We start from the raw sequence: 17,080 nt of genomic DNA, 5'->3' as shown, positions 1-17,080 counted from the left end.
CAATAGGTTTGTGCTTTTTAAAAAATAGGAAAGAATGTTGTTTGTCAAAATATTGTTCTGCATTTATTGAGATAATGTAACTTCTAATGTTTTTCTTATTAATCTAGTTAATTATGATTATAGATTTCCTGATGTTGAACTATTTCTGGTATAAATCATAGCATAAAATCTTTGTAACACTTTGCTAATTTATTTGTAAAATGTTTCAGCTATATTATTTAGGGATATTGAACTATGTCTTTCTGTGTCTTGAGTCTCTTAGGTTTATGTATTGAGTATATTTGAGTCAGAGAAGGAATTTTACAGAATCCTCTATTTCTCTATTTTTTTCAAACAATTTAGTTCATATTATAATTACTTTTTCTTTATATGATTGAAAAGATTTGCATTAAAATTCATCTGCTACTGGATGACTTTTCTTCCCTTTTAGGACTTCATTTATGATGTGTAAAATTTCTGTTTTGGGGAATAAGCTGTTTTTTATTGCTTACTCAGTTAATTGAAATATATCATATATTTGCAAGTATTTATCCATTTAATTTTACTGACATACAATTGGATAAAATAGTTTCCAATAATTTCTTTAATTTTTTTTCTTCATTGCTATTAACTTTTTTCTTTTTTCATACTGGTGATTTGGCTTTATTTTTTTTAATCAAGTTAGTTATTGACTTATTTTATTGTTTTTATTAATTAATTAAATGGCTTTTTTTTTAATTTTACTAATTTCTTTGAATTACAGGATTTCTCTTTTGCTGTTTAGTTTGAGAATTTTGGTTCATTAGTTTTCTAGTTTTTTTTTTTCTTGTTATATGCTCAAATTTTTGATTTGCTCTTTTACTCTTTCAGAGATATAAAATTTTCCTAAGGACTTCATTGATACCATGCCAAACATTTTGGTATATTGTTTCATTATTGTCATTGTCTTTAATGAAATTGTCAATTATGATTTCTATTATTTGCTCTTCAACACATCCTTTTTTAGGATTAAGTTATTTAGTTCCCAAGTAATTATTAATGTTTTATTTGATAGTCCATTATTAACTATAACTTTTCCTGTAATATAGCCTATAAAAGATATCCTTAGTATTTCTACCTTTCTGCATTTGTGAATTTTTATGCCTTAATTAATAGTTTTTGTAAAAGCACCATAAATAGCCAAGAAATATTAAAATACCTTTCTCTTCCCATTCAACAATCTCCAGAAGTTTATTATACCTACTGTATCATACCTAAAATACTATTCTATTCTAGTCTAAAATGTAAACTTCTTTATTTGGTAGTCTTTGACTAGATTTATCTAACTCTGAAAAAGGTAAATTGATATCCCAGAATTACAATTTCACTATATTTGTAACTCATTTCACTTTTCCTTTAAGTAAATATTTGTTGCTGCCTACCAGTACATTTAGGTTTAGAATTTATGTTAATTTTACTTTTTATCCTGTCTTACTTTTCTCATATCTTTTTTCTGTTTTTTCCCTTAAAACTGTTCTTGAGATTCATCTCACTTATACTTTGTTTCAATACAATTCCTCCTTTAATCTACTCTTTTTATTCCCCTTTCCTTTTTCTCTTTTTCCTCCTGTTTCCCTATTGAGTGATGGCATTTCAGTACCCAATTATGTGTATATTTGTGTGTCATAATTCTTCTCTCCTTTGACTAGTTTATATGAGAGTGAGATTCAAGTGTTACCTATAGCCACCACCCTTTTCTCCTTGTTGATATAATCTTCATTTTGCATGCCCTGAGTATGTGGAATAATTTCCCCTCTCTTACCTTAAAGGGAGTTCATTTTTCTGTGTAAGATATCCCCCCCCCCCCCGCCACCCTGTTTCTTGATAGGAAGAAAAAGTCAAACATAAATTTAGAGAATCAAAAATAGATTACAGAATTGAATTATAGAACACAAAATTTTAAGATCTCTGGAAAGTACCCAGATAAGGTGGAGAATTTTTGCAAACTATCCTTCCTTATTTTACTCCTTTGGCAGGCTCTCAGGTTCCTATGAAGATCTGCAGATTGGACATATTTCAGAAGCTTTTGTGGACTTCACAGGAGGTGTGACAGCTACAATTGAACTAGCAAATGCACCTCAGAATCTCTGGGAGCTCCTCACCAGAGCCACTTGCAAGAGATCCCTCATTGGCTGTCAGACCCATCCAGGAGTAAGAATTGAGCTTAGGGTCTGGTCTTATACTACCTCTGTAGCAATGCCCTGCTTATACTCTCTCTGTGTGTTCTTCAATTACTTCTCTTCTGCTCTAATGCCCCTGCCCCTTGCTCCATTTCCATGAGATAATTAATAATAATAATCAGAATTAATAATAATAATAATAATAAAACTAGCATTTATATAGCACTTTAAGGTTTGTGAAGTGCTTTACAAATAATGATCTTCCTCTATTTTCATATCAACACTGGAAGAAGTAGATGCTATTTAAGTAAAGTGACTTTCCCAGAGCTAATACATACCTGAGTTCAGATTTGAACTCAGGTCTTCCTGACTCTAGGTCCAGTGCTCTATCCACTGCACAACCTAGCTGTTATATCCCTGAAAACATCTCCTGTTTTAAACTTTACATTGATCTGCTCCATCCTATTATTGCAGGCTGCTGTTTTAGTACTCGAGTGCAAACCACTAATCAGTGAGCACACATTTATTATTAGGCATCTAGAATGCACAATGTCTGTTTGGCTATGTGATCGATGGACAAAACCAGTATAATATAGTCTTTGCCCTCAGTGAACTTATACTCCAGGAATGGGAGGGAGGAAAATTATAAGCACATTTTTAAGATAAGGGCATCATATCTGTGATGTTATTAGGTAAGGAAACTCCAACTAACAGTGCAGATAGATATCCAAGCTGTAACTTAGCCCAAGAGGACTTTGGCATCAGAAACTGATGTGATTTAAAGAGTGGAGAGAACATTAAAGAAACAACATTATTTGTTTCCTGCTGCATTCTAAGGACCATGGGATTTCCATTTAACTTGCGACTGACACCTTGCATATGTGTTGTCCTCCCTATTAGAATGTGAGCTCCCTTGGAGTGGGAATCAGCTTACTTTTTGGTTCCTCTTCTTGGAATTTAGTAAGGCTTTGCACATAGGCAGCTCATAATAAATGCTTTCTTCCTTCCTTCTCTCCATCTCCCCCACTTTTCCTTCCTTCCTTCCTTCCTTCCTTCCTTCCTTCCTTCCTTCCTTCCTTCCTTCCTTCCTTCCTTCCTTCCTTCCTTCCTTCCTTCCTTCCTTCCTTCCTTCCTTCCTTCCTTCCTTCCTTCCTTCCTTCCTTCCTTCCTTCCTTCCTTCCTTCCTTCCTTCCTTCCTTCCTTCCTCCCTCCCTCCCTTCCTCCCTCTCTCCCTCCCAGGGTCACCTAGGCAATATATGCCATAGGCAGATTTTGAATCCAAGACTCAGATGCAGAAACAACTTTAATTATGACGTCATGCTTCTTTTCACACACATGTAAAACATATACACATATGTAAATGTGTGTACATATATCATGCATGCACACACAAAATCTATACATGATATATGTAACTAAATAATTTGAGAACAGAGGGTCTGAAAAGGCCTCATTGTCATGATTCTACTTGGTCCTCAAGTCTATGTGAGAAAAAAGTTCTTGCACTGACATATAAGACCTCTCACAATCTAGAGCTGATTCTATGGATTTATTTGATCTTAACTCCTGGTCTTCCCTTACAACAATCAATCAATCAATGAAAAGAAATTAAATGTCTACTATGTGCCAATGCTGGGGATGCAAATAAAAAGTAAAAATAGTCCCTTCCCTTAAAGGGATTATATTCTAATGGAGGAAATGATATATGCATGAATAGGTGCATATAAGATACGTATTCAGTGCAGCCCAACTTTCCAACACATTCCTTATACATGTCCTGCACCTCAGAAAACTGATTAGATCTTTTGTCTTTGTAGAAGGAGAGAGTTCTAGCTAATGGACTGGTGGATGGTCATGCCTATACTCTCACTGGACTCAGAAAGGTAGATACATTTTCTTTTCTTTCTTCTTCTCTTTACCATCTGTGGGTTCAGTCCCAGAAACAGTTCACTCCTGAATTCAAGTCTCTTGGCTGATTTGGATAGATTTTCTCCAACAGTTATATAAAGGACATGTCAAGGCTCTGGTGGCTTACCTGTTAGACTATTTTCCCCTTCCCTGGCTTTCTTTCATTTTCTGCTCTAGACAAAGAGCACTCTGGGTAAATAAGATACCATTTTTCTCAGCATATTTTTATGCACTCTGGGGATAACAATCACTGAAGAGCTACTCCTGAGTAGAGTATCTGTTGGTCCTGCCCTCCCCCCTTCTCCTCCAGTCAAGCATCAAATTAGAGCTTCATTGATAGCAAGTCAATCAGCTTTACTAATCTGGGCATCTATCTCTTTAGGACGTGCTCAAGTTGCCATAATCCACTTCTTCACCTTATCCCCTTCCTGACCATTCCAAAAGCACCAGCTGTCACTGATATTTATTATCATTCCCCATCACATAAATCCAATGTCTCCCTATCTCCCTAAAGTTCTGTTTGTTACTTTAGCCCTACTGTCCTAAAGCCCTCCAATTACTAATACTTCTTCCTACTAAGCTAATATCCTTCAACACTAGACTTCCTTCTGTCCATCTCTTTTAGAATACCCTACTATCAGCTTTTGTCTTATTTCTCCCTTCCATTGCCTTTCTTTTTCTCAGTCATATACCATACCAACCATCTTTGCTCTTCAGTCAGCCTTCAATTTCAATAACTTTTTTCAGCCCACATTCCCCAAGTATGCCCCAGACACCTAGAACTCCCAGTGAACATATAACCTTTCTTTAACTGGACCATGGGCTGGCCTGTTAGACCCAGCTAATTTCCAACCAGATAAGATAATTTAAAAAAAAATTATTTTTTTAAAGTTAGAATATTTTCCATGGTTACATAATTCATGTTTTCCCCCATCCCTCTTCCCTCCCCCCTCCAGGAGCTGAAAAGCAATTCCACTGAGTTATACATGTAACTTGTCTTCTTTTTCTTGTTCAAAACCTATTTCTTTATTATCCATATTTACAGTAAAGTGATCTTTTAACATCAAAACCCCAATCACATCCCCACTGAACTACAGAATTGATCATATGTTTTCCTTCTGCATTTCTGCTCCCACAGTTCTTTCACTGGATGTGGATACCATTCTTTCTCATAAACTCCTCTGGATTGTTCTGAGTCATTGCATTGCTGCTAGTAGAAAACTCCATTACATTCAATTGTGCCACAGTGTATCAGTCTCTGTGTAAAATGTTCTCCCGGTTCTGCTCTTCTCACTCTGCATCACTTCCTGGAGGTTGTTCCAGTTCACATGGAATTCCTCCACTTTGTTATTCCTTTGAGCACAATAGTATTCCATCACCAACATATACCACAATTTGTTCAGCCATTCCCCAATCGAAGGGCATCCCCTCAGTTGCCACCACAAAGAGTGTGGCTATGAATATTTTAGTACCAGTATTTTTCCTTATTGTTTCTTTGGGGTACAAACCCAACAGTGGTATGGCTGGGTCAAAGGGTAGGCATTCTTTTAAAGCCCTTTGGGCATAATTCCAAATTGCTCTCCAGAATGGTTGGACCAATTCCCAACTCTACCAGCAATGCATTAGTGTCCCAATTTTGCCACATCCCCTCTATAACATTCAGATAAGAGAATTTTTAAGGCTACTTGAAAGAATGAGAGTTTTGCCAGCTTTGCTACTTTTACAAGGAAATAATGTGGTCTGCTTAGTGGCCCAGTAGATGGAGTATAGGACCTGAAATCAGGAATATCCGAGTTCAAATCCTGATTTGTATATTTGTTAGTTCTGTGACCAGCAAATGTATTTAATATCTACCTCATTTTTTCCCTTCTGTACAATGGGGATAACAACAACATCTATCTCCTAGGCACTGGTGGAGATAAAATGAGCTAGTATTTGTAAACATTTTGAGAACTTTAAAGTGAAACATAAATGTTAGTTATTATTAGTGTAGAAAGAATCCAACAATCATAAATGATTGAAGTTGGAAGGGAAATGGTTCAGAAATTAGAATCAGAAGTCATCTATTTTGGACTGTAGGCAAGTCCTATGACTTCTATGAGATGAAAACAATAAGATTTAGATGTTGTTGTTTAGTCATTTCAGTTGTGTCCTACTCTTCATAACCCCATTTGTAGTTTTCTTGGATACTGGGATGATTTGCCAATTCTTTCATCAATTCATTTTATAGATGAGGAAACCGAGGAAAACAGGATTGAGTGACTTGCCAAGGACCACACAGCTAGTAAATGCCTAAGGCCAAATTCGAACTCAGGTTTCCTTGACTCCAGGCCCAGTGCTCTATCCATCATGCCTCCTAGGTGCTTATATTAGATAGTATGTTCTTATGGGGAAAATGGTAGACATAGTCAGAGCACTTGTGTTCCAGTCCCAGTTCTGTCACTAAGTACTTGTGTGACTTCGGGTAAGCTGTCCTCTCCAGGCCTCAGTTTTCTCATCTATAAAATGAGGAAGGGGTCTAGTTGGAGTCTAAAGTTCCTTCTTGCTATATCCATGATACTTTCATTCTTCTTTCTTGTAAAAATTAAATGACCTAATATATATGAACATGCTTTATAAATTTCCAAGTGCTACATAAATATGAGATTATTAACTTCTCTTTTCCTTATTTGTACAGGTGACTTGCCATAATGTACCTGAATATCTAGTGAGGCTCAGAAACCCTTGGGGGAAGGTAGAATGGAAAGGAGACTGGAGTGACAGGTGAGCTTCATGGAATTACAGAAGAGACAAAGGCCCGGCTGGTCGAGGAGGGAGAAGGAAACAGAGGATTCTGTCGCTCATAGATAAAGTCAGAAAATGACCTTACCTTCCTTGGCTCAAGCCCAAAGCATCCAGAGCCAGAGAAGTGACCTCTGGGAATCCAATGGGGGTAAAAATGCCAAGTTGAAGGAAATGGTCAAGTTCTGTCCCCACCCCAAAACCCCTGCTGCCCAGGGCTGGCCTCTGGGGCCTGAGGTTTGTTTCTGCCTAAAGGAGAATGCCAGAATTAGGGAGTTGAAGGCTCTTTAGTGGATCACTTGCAAAGAGTCATATGCTTTTCCTGTAAATACAGAGCCAGATACACATGTACATATATATTTACATGCACACATACATGCCCACATGTACCTTATACAATGTATTGCTGTGTGTGGATGCATGTATATGCATGTATACAATGTGATTACCCCCATGTGTTGTGTGTGCAATGCATGGGTATATATATGGGAACAAGCATGTGCGTGCATGTATATGTATGGATGCATGCATGCATTGTGAATATACTTGCAATGCAATCTCATGTAAACATGCACATGTGTGCTTATTTGTGCAGACATGTGTATATGCATACATGTATACACATATGTTTATATACTTCACAATGCACAAGTTGTGACTGTACATGTATATAGACATAGGTAAATAATGTACTTACCCCCATGCATAGTGTGCAGTTCATGGGTATGCAAAAGCATATGTGTATTTATGCACGTATAGGTGTCTCTGTGCCTGTATTTGTATGTATTTCATGGGTGCAAGCACATTTCTATGCAGACATGTATACATATGTATATGTGTATGTATGTATATATGGGTGCAATGTAATCTATGACCACATCCTCATTTGTATGATTATGCATACACATACATGCCTGTGGGTGCATGTGAACACACCCACCCACACTAATGCACACATACACATGCATCTATATGTAAACATATGTACATGTATGTGCCTTATAAGAATGTATGCTTTGTAATACACATGCATAGATACATTGATAGATTTGTAATACACATGTATAGATACATAAGTGCATTGTTGTGTGTATGCATATGTACACACATGTAGATGCAGGTATATGATGCACATTTACATGCATTATGTACTACATGGGTCTGTCATGGGCACAAACATGTATCATGCTTACACATGCATATCTGTGTATATTTGCAGCTGTGCAATGTGGTTTGTGTGTAGATGCACTCATTTGTAGGATTATGTGTGCAAATACACATGTGAATATACATTTTACACATACATTTACATATGCACACACATCTCTTTGCATTATATTCACCCATGTGTTGTACATGTGCATGTATGTGCTGTTCCTTCCCAGGGCACTGAAATGTTGCCACGTATATCCTTTTCCCTGGGACAGATGTTTCCAGTCTAAGAAGAGAACTGAGGAGGGAGGTTTCTGTCTCCCTCTAGATACATTTGGCCTCTAGTCTGGATCCAGAATTGACCCTGGGCAAGTCACTTACCCTCTCTCTCTCCTTAGTTTTCTCACTCGTAATATAGGATAACAAATATTTCCTACTTTCCATGGTTGGTGTTAGGATGGAATGAGATTATACAGCATCATGCATACCCTAAAGCACTTATCTAAATCCTAGCTATTATTTTTAGAGCATGTTCTAATATTTCAAAAATTCTTGACAAGCTATTATTATCCCCATTCTATGGAAGAACACATGGAGGCTCAGAGAGGTTGTATAATTAACCCACGGTCACATAGCTAAGTGACTGAGACAGGATTAGAACTCAGGTCTTTCCAACTCCAAGTCTGACCCTCTATCCAATAAGGAATCTACTTTACTCAGTCCCCCTGTGCATACACTATAAAATGTCAGTTTATGTTTGTGAGAAAGAATTAGGTCTGGTAGGTAACAAGTATGGTGGAAAGGGGAGAGGATTTGGAACAAGCAGAGATCTGGTTTGGACCCCACCTTCAGGACTTAGTTTCTGGGCAATCCTTTGGAAGTCCTTAGCCCTCTTAGTCTCAGTCTCCTCATCTATAAAACAGAGACAATAATGTCTCTGGTCTTTACTTCCCAGAGTTGTTGTGAGGCTCAGAAAAGATAAGGTAGTAAAATGAAGGTGATTATCAATCATCATCTCTGAAAAGATACTCAGAGAGCTAAGGCTAGAAAGTGACCTTAGAGATTCCATAATTGAAAGCCCTCATTTTGTTTGATTTAGTCATTTTTCATTTATGTCTGATTCTTTGTGACCCCATTTGGGGTATTCTTGGCAAAGATACTAGACTGGTTTTCCATTTCCTTCTCCAGCTCATTTTATAGAAAAGGAAACCGAGGCAAACAGGTTAAATGACTTGTCTAAGATCACATAGCTAGTATCTGAGGCCAAATTTGCATATAGGAAAAAGAGTCTTCCTGTCTCAAGGCCCAGTAGTCTCTCCACTGAATAACCTAGCAACCCCTCTCTCATTTTACAGATGAGGAAACTGAGATTATACTGCCCAAGCTCACATAAGAAATAATGACAGAGCTGAGATTCAAACTATGATTCTAAATTCAGAGTTCTTTCCATTATACCACACCAGCTTAAGCACAGTGAATCATTTTTCAAAAGGTTTTTAATGGACACTTTATCCACAGTATTTTATTTCTCTCTCCTTCCCATCCCCCAAACCCCTCAGGTCAAAAAAATGGGATCTCTTGAATCCAAAGGAGAAGATTCTGCTTCTGAGGGATGATGAGGATGGAGAGTTCTGGTAAGAGGATGGAGCATGGAGGACTTTATACAGCTCAGATCCTGGTTTTCTTCCCTCTTCACTACTGGCTGCCTTGGTTTTCTTTTCTTTTGCTCAATGGACTAATGCCTTGTTCCTCAATATATTCCTGCTTCCTTAATGAAATTCTCTTCTGAAATGTATTCTGAACAGCACTAAGCAGTTCTGTGGGGTGGAAAGGACTTTGAAATCACATGCTAAAATTTAGAAAGCCCTTATAGGGGTTACATTCCTTTAGCATCTAGTAACACTGAATTTAGGACCAAGGGAGTAAGAACCATTGGTTGCAATGGGAAGCAAACAAACAAATTTAACAAACTAGTTAATTAATTAAAATGATAAAAAAAAATTGCAAGCCACTCTTCCTCCTCTCTTTCCATCCATCCCATCTAATTCCCACTCTTCCCTTAGTGTGGTAGGCTTTTGAAATAAATAATAAGAAAGTTGGGAAAAGGAAAGATAACTAATTCTGTTTTGAATATGTTCAAAGGTTAATTAATGATGAGTCATTAGGATTCAGAAGAGATTATAACTAGATATGTAGCTCTGGGAATTATTTGAAGAGAGATGATGATTGAATCTCTAGGAATCCCGGAGACCACCTGATGAGATTGTATAAAACAATAAGAGAAGAGGGCCCAGGATAGAGCCTTGCTGTTCACCCACAGGGAGGGGGCATGGCCTAGGAAGATGCAGGGAAGACTGAGAAAGAGAGGTCAGGCAGATAAGAGGAGAGTCAAGAGAGAACAATATTGCAAAATGGTAGAGGAGAGAATATTCAGAAGGAGATGCTGATTGACAATGCCAAACGTTGAGAAGAGGTCAAAAAGGATGAGGACTGAAGATGAGGTCATTAGATTGGACAAAAACCATTGCTACCTTTTGAGAGAGCAATTTCACTTAGCTGATGAGGTCAGAGGGCAGATTACTGAGGATTTAGAAAGCAAGAAAAGAAGAGCAAGAAGAGGCACTCAGTAGAGGTAGTTTTCTCTGACAGTTTTGCTGAGAAGGTAAGGAAAGCTATCAGAAGATAGCTATGAGGTACCTTAGGATCAAGAAAAGGTTTTCTAAAGGGGGGTGGGGGGGCGAGATATGCATGTGTTTGTAGGCATCAGGGAAGAAGCCAGTCTATATGAAAAGTTTGGACTGTATATAGAAGGCTGCATCTCAGTTAATTCTACTTAGAGCAATCTATCTCTGATCTTCTCTCTCTGCTGTAGTTTTGAGCCATAAAATTATCCTAATCATGGCTACAGTTGAATACTACTCATATCCTGGGAAGTCATCTTGCATAATCTTATCCCTAGATTTTGCTTACTCTCTCTTCCTTGAATGATCTAACATACCTCACTCTTGCATGGACTCTTATCAACAGTAACCTCCTAATTGGTCTCTATGCTTCCTATTTCTTCCATCTCCAATCTATCTTCCTCCAGGATTATTTCCCTAAAGCCCAAGGCTGACTATATTACTGTCTTGCTCAAACTCTTCCATGGACTCTTAATTACCGTTAGGATTAAGTACAAACTTTTAAGCTTGGCCTGGCACTTAAAACTTTCCACAAACAGATTCTAGCCTACCTTCCCAAACTCATTTCACCTTTTTCCCTAAATAATTTACAAAGCAGCCTCCGATCTGGTTTTCTGGCTGTTTCTTGAACTTGGCATTATACTGTATGTATAAGCTGTCCTCCTACGCTCATAGTACTGCCTCACTCTAACACCACCCCCCCCCCCCCCCCGGCCAACCTCTTACCATCACCATTGCTTTAGAAATCTGTAGCTTAGCTTTCATCAAGACTGAGTGCTATCTCCTACAAGAAACATTTAATACTCTCTGGTACCATAATGCAAAGGGTCACAACTTAGAGTGTGCACTTTACACAGTAGGTAATAGGCAATTATGGAAAACTGATATGTGGAGCGACCTGGCCAGAGTTATAGGTATAAAATGTCATTCTGAAATATATATTAGGTGGGATGGGGTAGGGCAGTGGCATTAAACTCAAATAGAAGTGGGGGGGGTCACTAAACTGTATAAGGATCCCTACTGGTTGCATATTGCCTGAGAAGGTCATATCTAAAAAACAGTACCTAGGTTTTTAAATGTTTTTGTTGTTGTTGTTAAATATTTCCCAATCTTGCTATGGTAGCAACATATTTGACATTTCTGAGTGGATGACAGTTGAGGCAAGAAGACCTATTAGGAGACTATTGGAATATAATTAGTATCAGAGCTGTGACCAGGGAGCTAGAGAAGAGAAAAATATCTCAGAGGTAAAATGAATAGCAAGTATTTGATTGGTTACTGGATAGATTGCTAAACCTGGAATCAGGAAGATCTGAGTTTGAATCCTACCTCATATCCTTACTAGTTATGTGACCTTGGGCAAATCATTTAACTTCTGTTTGCCTCAGTTACCTCAACTGTAAATTCAAGATAGTAATAGCATTTATCCCCTAAGATTGTTATGAGAAACACATAAGATAATGAATGTATTTTTCAAACTCTAAGGCATTATATAAATATGAGCCATTGCTATTATTATGAAATGGGATTTCCAAGGGAGTTACTCAAAGTGGAAGAGAAGATCAAGGACAGACCTAAGGGATACCCACATTAAGGAACTATGAAGATGAATCTTCAAAAAAAGAAAAGAAAAAAAGGAGTGATGAGAGAGATAGGGGAAGAACCCAAAGAGTGTCATGTCCTAAGATCCTAGATCTGGAACTGGAAGGACTCTCAGAAGCTGTCTAATTCAACAACCTCAGTTTACAGTTGAGAAAACTGTCAGAGTTGAAGATGAAAGATATCAGTAACAGATAGTAAGTGATAGACACAGGCTATGAACCCAAGTTTTCTGCCTGTAGATCCAGTATTCTTTTTTGCTCTTCTCACATTCTGTGAAATGAAGGAAAGAGATGGGGGAATCTGGGAAAGTCACTTCCTCTCTTAGTACTCCAGCCAGTGCTTTAAGACTATAAGGTACAGAACAATGGGCAATTTTCATCAGTAGTAGAATTTTCCCCTCTGGGAGACCCCTACACAAGAAGCGATTAAATGGCTTAAAGAATAGAGCTCTGGACCTGGACCCAGCAGGACTTGAATTCAAATTCACTCTTGGACACTTTATGTCATTTAACTTAGTCACTTAACTTTTCTCTGTCTTAGTTTCCTCATCTATAAAAAAGAGATAATAATAGCACATATCTCCCAGGGTTGTTGTGAAGATAAAAGAAGATAAGATTTGTAAAACATTTTACTAACTTTAAAATGCTATATTAATGATATCATTATTTTTGTTGTAATACAAATGAAATCACAGGTCCAAATTCCCCCAAAATGAGTATTGAGGGCTTCAGAGTTATAAAACTCCTTTTCTACTTCTATTGTTTCACTTAATTCTCACAACCAGAATCACAACTCATATTGGTTCAAGCATCTTAGGAATGTTTCCAGGTTAGCATCATGTACCCTCAAATCAACTTTCTAAGACAAATTCAGCTGAATAGCGGAGAAAGAAGATATTCTAGACATTGTTTCCCCTAAGAAGAGATCCTATGACACTGCAAGGCTAGTGTCACTTTCTGTTTCAACAAATGATTTTTATTACACTCAGTTGTTCCTATATTGTAGGTGTGTCGGTGTCCTCTAAAATTTAGTGCTTTGGGATAGTACCCTCATTGCCCTACCCTAGATATATTTTTGCTGACAATATCTCCAGGACTCATGTACAAATGTTATTTGTATTTTTTCACATGAGGAAATTAAAAGTGTATGTAATAGCCTATGTAAGCAGTGAGCAGTAGAGGCGGGATTGGAATTTTTTTGATTCTACAAAATTTAACTTGAGGCACAGTAGACTTTTTACTTGTTGAATGTCCAGTTCTTTGTACAGTTTATCTTTCCTTACATGTCTCTATGTCTTGCTTCATCACAGTTTAGACTTTGTTTCTATTTTTTCAGGATGTCCCTTCATGACTTTAAATTCCATTTTGTATCTCTGGTCATCTGCCAGCTGACACCAAGCCTGATGAGTCAGGAAGTGGGAAAAAAGTGGATATGTTCTTTGAGTACAGGGAGATGGGTGAAGGGAAGCACAGCCGGTGGCAGGCCAAGGTACTACAGAGGTAAGTCATTCCACAAGTTAGGTCTGTACTTGGCATAAATTGGGAGATGAAGGCTCTAATAGTCCTGAGCAGGAGGGAAAGGAGAGCAGCCTTAAGTAGGAATTTCAATTCATGTATTTCCTTGGGATGTATAATGTGTGCAACTACGCATAGCCAATGAACTCCCAGAATCAAATACCTTGCTTTATGAGTATTCTTCCAACCATTCAAAATGCTAGAAATGAATGATCACAGATAGATCGCTTCTTCTGCCTCATGATTCAGAGTAGAATCCAGTATTGGTTTTGAATAGAGGGATATAGGGCACTTGCTGGTTCCCTACCTAAGAAGTCCAGGAAGGTCCTTAATTTATCTTCTGTTCCCCTCTATCTTTCCTTCTCAAAGACTGAAACCTTTATTCTTTAGCTTGGGATTTTAATACCAGTTAGAGTGGAGAGATTTACAAAAGGAGGGAGGGAAAGAGAAAACAAAGAGCTGGGGAACCTGAAGATAAACTTGACCTTCACAATGACCACTGCTGATTCCAAGAGGGCAGAGCCCAACTTAGATCTTCCTTAGTGATCAAATCAATGACTGTTGTGTTTATTTCTTTTTTTTAATTAGAGTTGGGATACAGAGCCCACAGGATGAACAGTTATCTTTTCCTATGTGTTGAGTTCTAAGGACACATTAGGAAGGATATTGACCAAAATAGCAAGAGAACTAGAGTCTGAGTTTTATGAGGATTGGCTGAGGAAACTTGGACTAGGGATGAATGAATTTTTTAAAATTACAATAACTGTCCCAGTAAAATTGATTTCCATTGTGATCCTGTATGTTCTATTTTCTGCATTTAAGACATATTCTGAGAAGGGGTCCCTAAGTTTCACTAGACTTCCAAAAGACCTATGATGCATATATAATTATATGCAGCATATAAATACAAATTAGTATTTAATACAGTTAAATACAGGGTTCTACAGGAGACAGAGAATTAGAATTTGGGGAAATCAGGAAAAGATCAATGTAAGAACTTACATTCTAATGAAGGAAACTACCCAACTTGGGAACTGGTGGTCAGGGAAGAGAACTTTGGTTTGGAAATTTGTAGAGATGATGAGTGGGACCCTAGGGGAAAAGATGATTGACAAAACTTCTGGAGGAACAGTGGCATACTCATAAAGTGGCAGTGTTTTCATCATGGTTTGTGGTTCCAGAACTGGAGATGAGGTAAGGAGGAAGAAAGGAGAAAAGAATAGATCAGAGGTGATAAGGTAGTTGGTGAGGAGACTATGGAGGAGGTGTATGGATAGGAAGATATGAAGTGAACTATGAATACAGCTTTTCTAAAATGTCTTTCTGCATGAAGCAGTCACTGATAAGAATAGTCAGACCCCAGGGCATTTTTATTAGTGCCTAAATTGGACTAGATGTCTCAGAAGTCCTTTAAATGGGGAGAGTCCAAAGTTCTAGGATTCTGGGGAAGTACAGAATGTTTTCTTTATTATGAAATTTCTGATGGGTCTATCCCTTCCTATTCCCAGACACATTTTGGATGAATCCACAATTTCAACTCACTGTTCTAAGAGCTGATGAAAGCAAGAACTTCTCAAAACCCTGCAGAGTCTTGGTTTCACTTATGCAAAAATCTAAGAGCCGTCATCGGAACCAGATTCTTCATCTCCCCATTGGCATCTTTCTTTTCTGGGTAGGTGTAAACATTTGGATTAATCAATCTAAGTGATACTCAATGCAGGATCAGAAATACACTGGTTTTTGAGTCACCATCCCATCCCAAAGGGTTTTCTCTTCTGGGATAATAACCAAACATGAGGCTGGCCTATTGATTTATTTTTTCCTCTTTCCTGATCTCTTCTCACTTTTCTCTTTCTATTCCTCCTGTTACCCTTATCGTTCTTTCCTCTTTTTTCTAGAAATGTTCCACTTTTGGATAGCCCAAATTATAAGGAAACCTTTCTAAATACAAATCAAAATTTGCTTCTTTTACTCATCCACCAGTGCTCCTAGTTTGCCCCCTCTGGAGTTAAATAGAAAAGTTTGATCCCTCTTCCTTGTAGCTCCCCCAAATTTTCTTCCTTGTGAAAACATTTAATAAATATCCATGGAAGCATAGCATTTAGAGGAATTTCAGTTACTATTTAGCCCAACCCTAATATAGCAAACTCAACAAATGGTCAGTCCACTGCTGCTTTAAGTTATAGTAGCAGGAAGTGGTTGACCACATAATTATTTCATGGTGGGGATTCTTTCTAGGTTACAAATCAGATTATATGGCTCCAGGGGTCCCTCTAAATAGCAAATTATGTGTCCAAATTTGTGGCCCAGTTGGACCCCGAGAGAGGTGAAATAAAGAGTTTCCTCTTGAACAAAATGATTCTTCTCCAAATCTAATATTCCCTCCTCTTTCAGGTCTACTCATCCATCTTTTATCCATAGCCCCATTTAGGTCTAATTTTATCTGTATTTCCCATTTCAAAGAGCTGTTCTTTAACAGCTGCCTTTCATCGGTCATTTCCTTAAGACTAGGCAAAGAATCAAAGCCTATTAGTGCCATATGGGATCTTAGTTAGCAGGCAATTCAATCCCATAACTTTACAATTCCATCAATTCCAGCCTTTGGGCTTATAGCTTTTAGTTCAAGGAAGAACTGGAATTTTTGAACTAATCTATTCTCTCTCTTCTTGTCCTCCAGGTGAATGAGGTGAGTCTCTGGTTGGAAATCAGTCATTCCTATGGGCAATACCTATGGCCTATCACCAGCTGTGAAGCCACTTAGCTCAGATTTAAATCTAGCATACCTGTATCAGGAAGTCCCCAAATGATGGCATCTACTATGGGTTTGTGCAATTAAAGAAATTTATTATTCCTTATAAAATATTTATTATTCATATTCTTCTTAAATTTTGTGTTCCAAAGTCACTCCTGCTCTCCTGTTCCTTCCTCAACCCACTGAGAAAAGAAGCAATATATCAATTATTCATGTGAAATCATGCAAAACATTTCCATATTAGGCATACTTTTTTAAAAAGCAAGATAAAGTGAAAACAATTATACTTCAATTTGTGCCCAAAGTTCATCAGTTTCTTTTCTGGAGGTGGATTGCAATTTTTCATCAGGAATCCTTTGGAATTATTTTGGATATCAGTGTAGCTAAATGTTTCATAATTGATTATCATTACAGCATTGCTCTTTCTGTGAACAGTGATTTGTTGGTTCTTTCCACTTCAATTTGCTTCAGTTCATATAAGTCTTGCCAGTTTTTCTGACACCACTCCCTTCAAAATTTTCCATAGTAAAATAGTATTCCATCAGAATCCTA

General features: G+C 37.6%; 1 protein-coding gene across 1 annotated transcript in view; it reads left to right on the top strand.

Moving 5' to 3' along the window:
- The window catches only part of CAPN14 (calpain 14), a 122,153-nt gene that overhangs the window by 10,240 nt on the left and 94,833 nt on the right, over nucleotides 1–17,080 (top strand). Inside the window, exons 5-11 of the mRNA XM_056817402.1 lie at nucleotides 1,995–2,169; nucleotides 3,959–4,021; nucleotides 6,724–6,809; nucleotides 9,539–9,613; nucleotides 13,598–13,761; nucleotides 15,285–15,448; nucleotides 16,454–16,462. Coding sequence (XP_056673380.1) covers nucleotides 1,995–2,169; nucleotides 3,959–4,021; nucleotides 6,724–6,809; nucleotides 9,539–9,613; nucleotides 13,598–13,761; nucleotides 15,285–15,448; nucleotides 16,454–16,462 — 736 coding nt within the window. The remainder of the gene's footprint in view (nucleotides 1–1,994; nucleotides 2,170–3,958; nucleotides 4,022–6,723; nucleotides 6,810–9,538; nucleotides 9,614–13,597; nucleotides 13,762–15,284; nucleotides 15,449–16,453; nucleotides 16,463–17,080) is intronic.

The sequence above is a fragment of the Monodelphis domestica genome, chromosome 1 (genome assembly GCF_027887165.1).
Source record: "Monodelphis domestica isolate mMonDom1 chromosome 1, mMonDom1.pri, whole genome shotgun sequence".
In the NCBI taxonomy this organism is placed as follows: domain Eukaryota; kingdom Metazoa; phylum Chordata; class Mammalia; order Didelphimorphia; family Didelphidae; genus Monodelphis; species Monodelphis domestica.
Note: the sequence above shows the minus strand (reverse complement) of the source record. Positions and strands in the feature narration are given on the sequence as shown.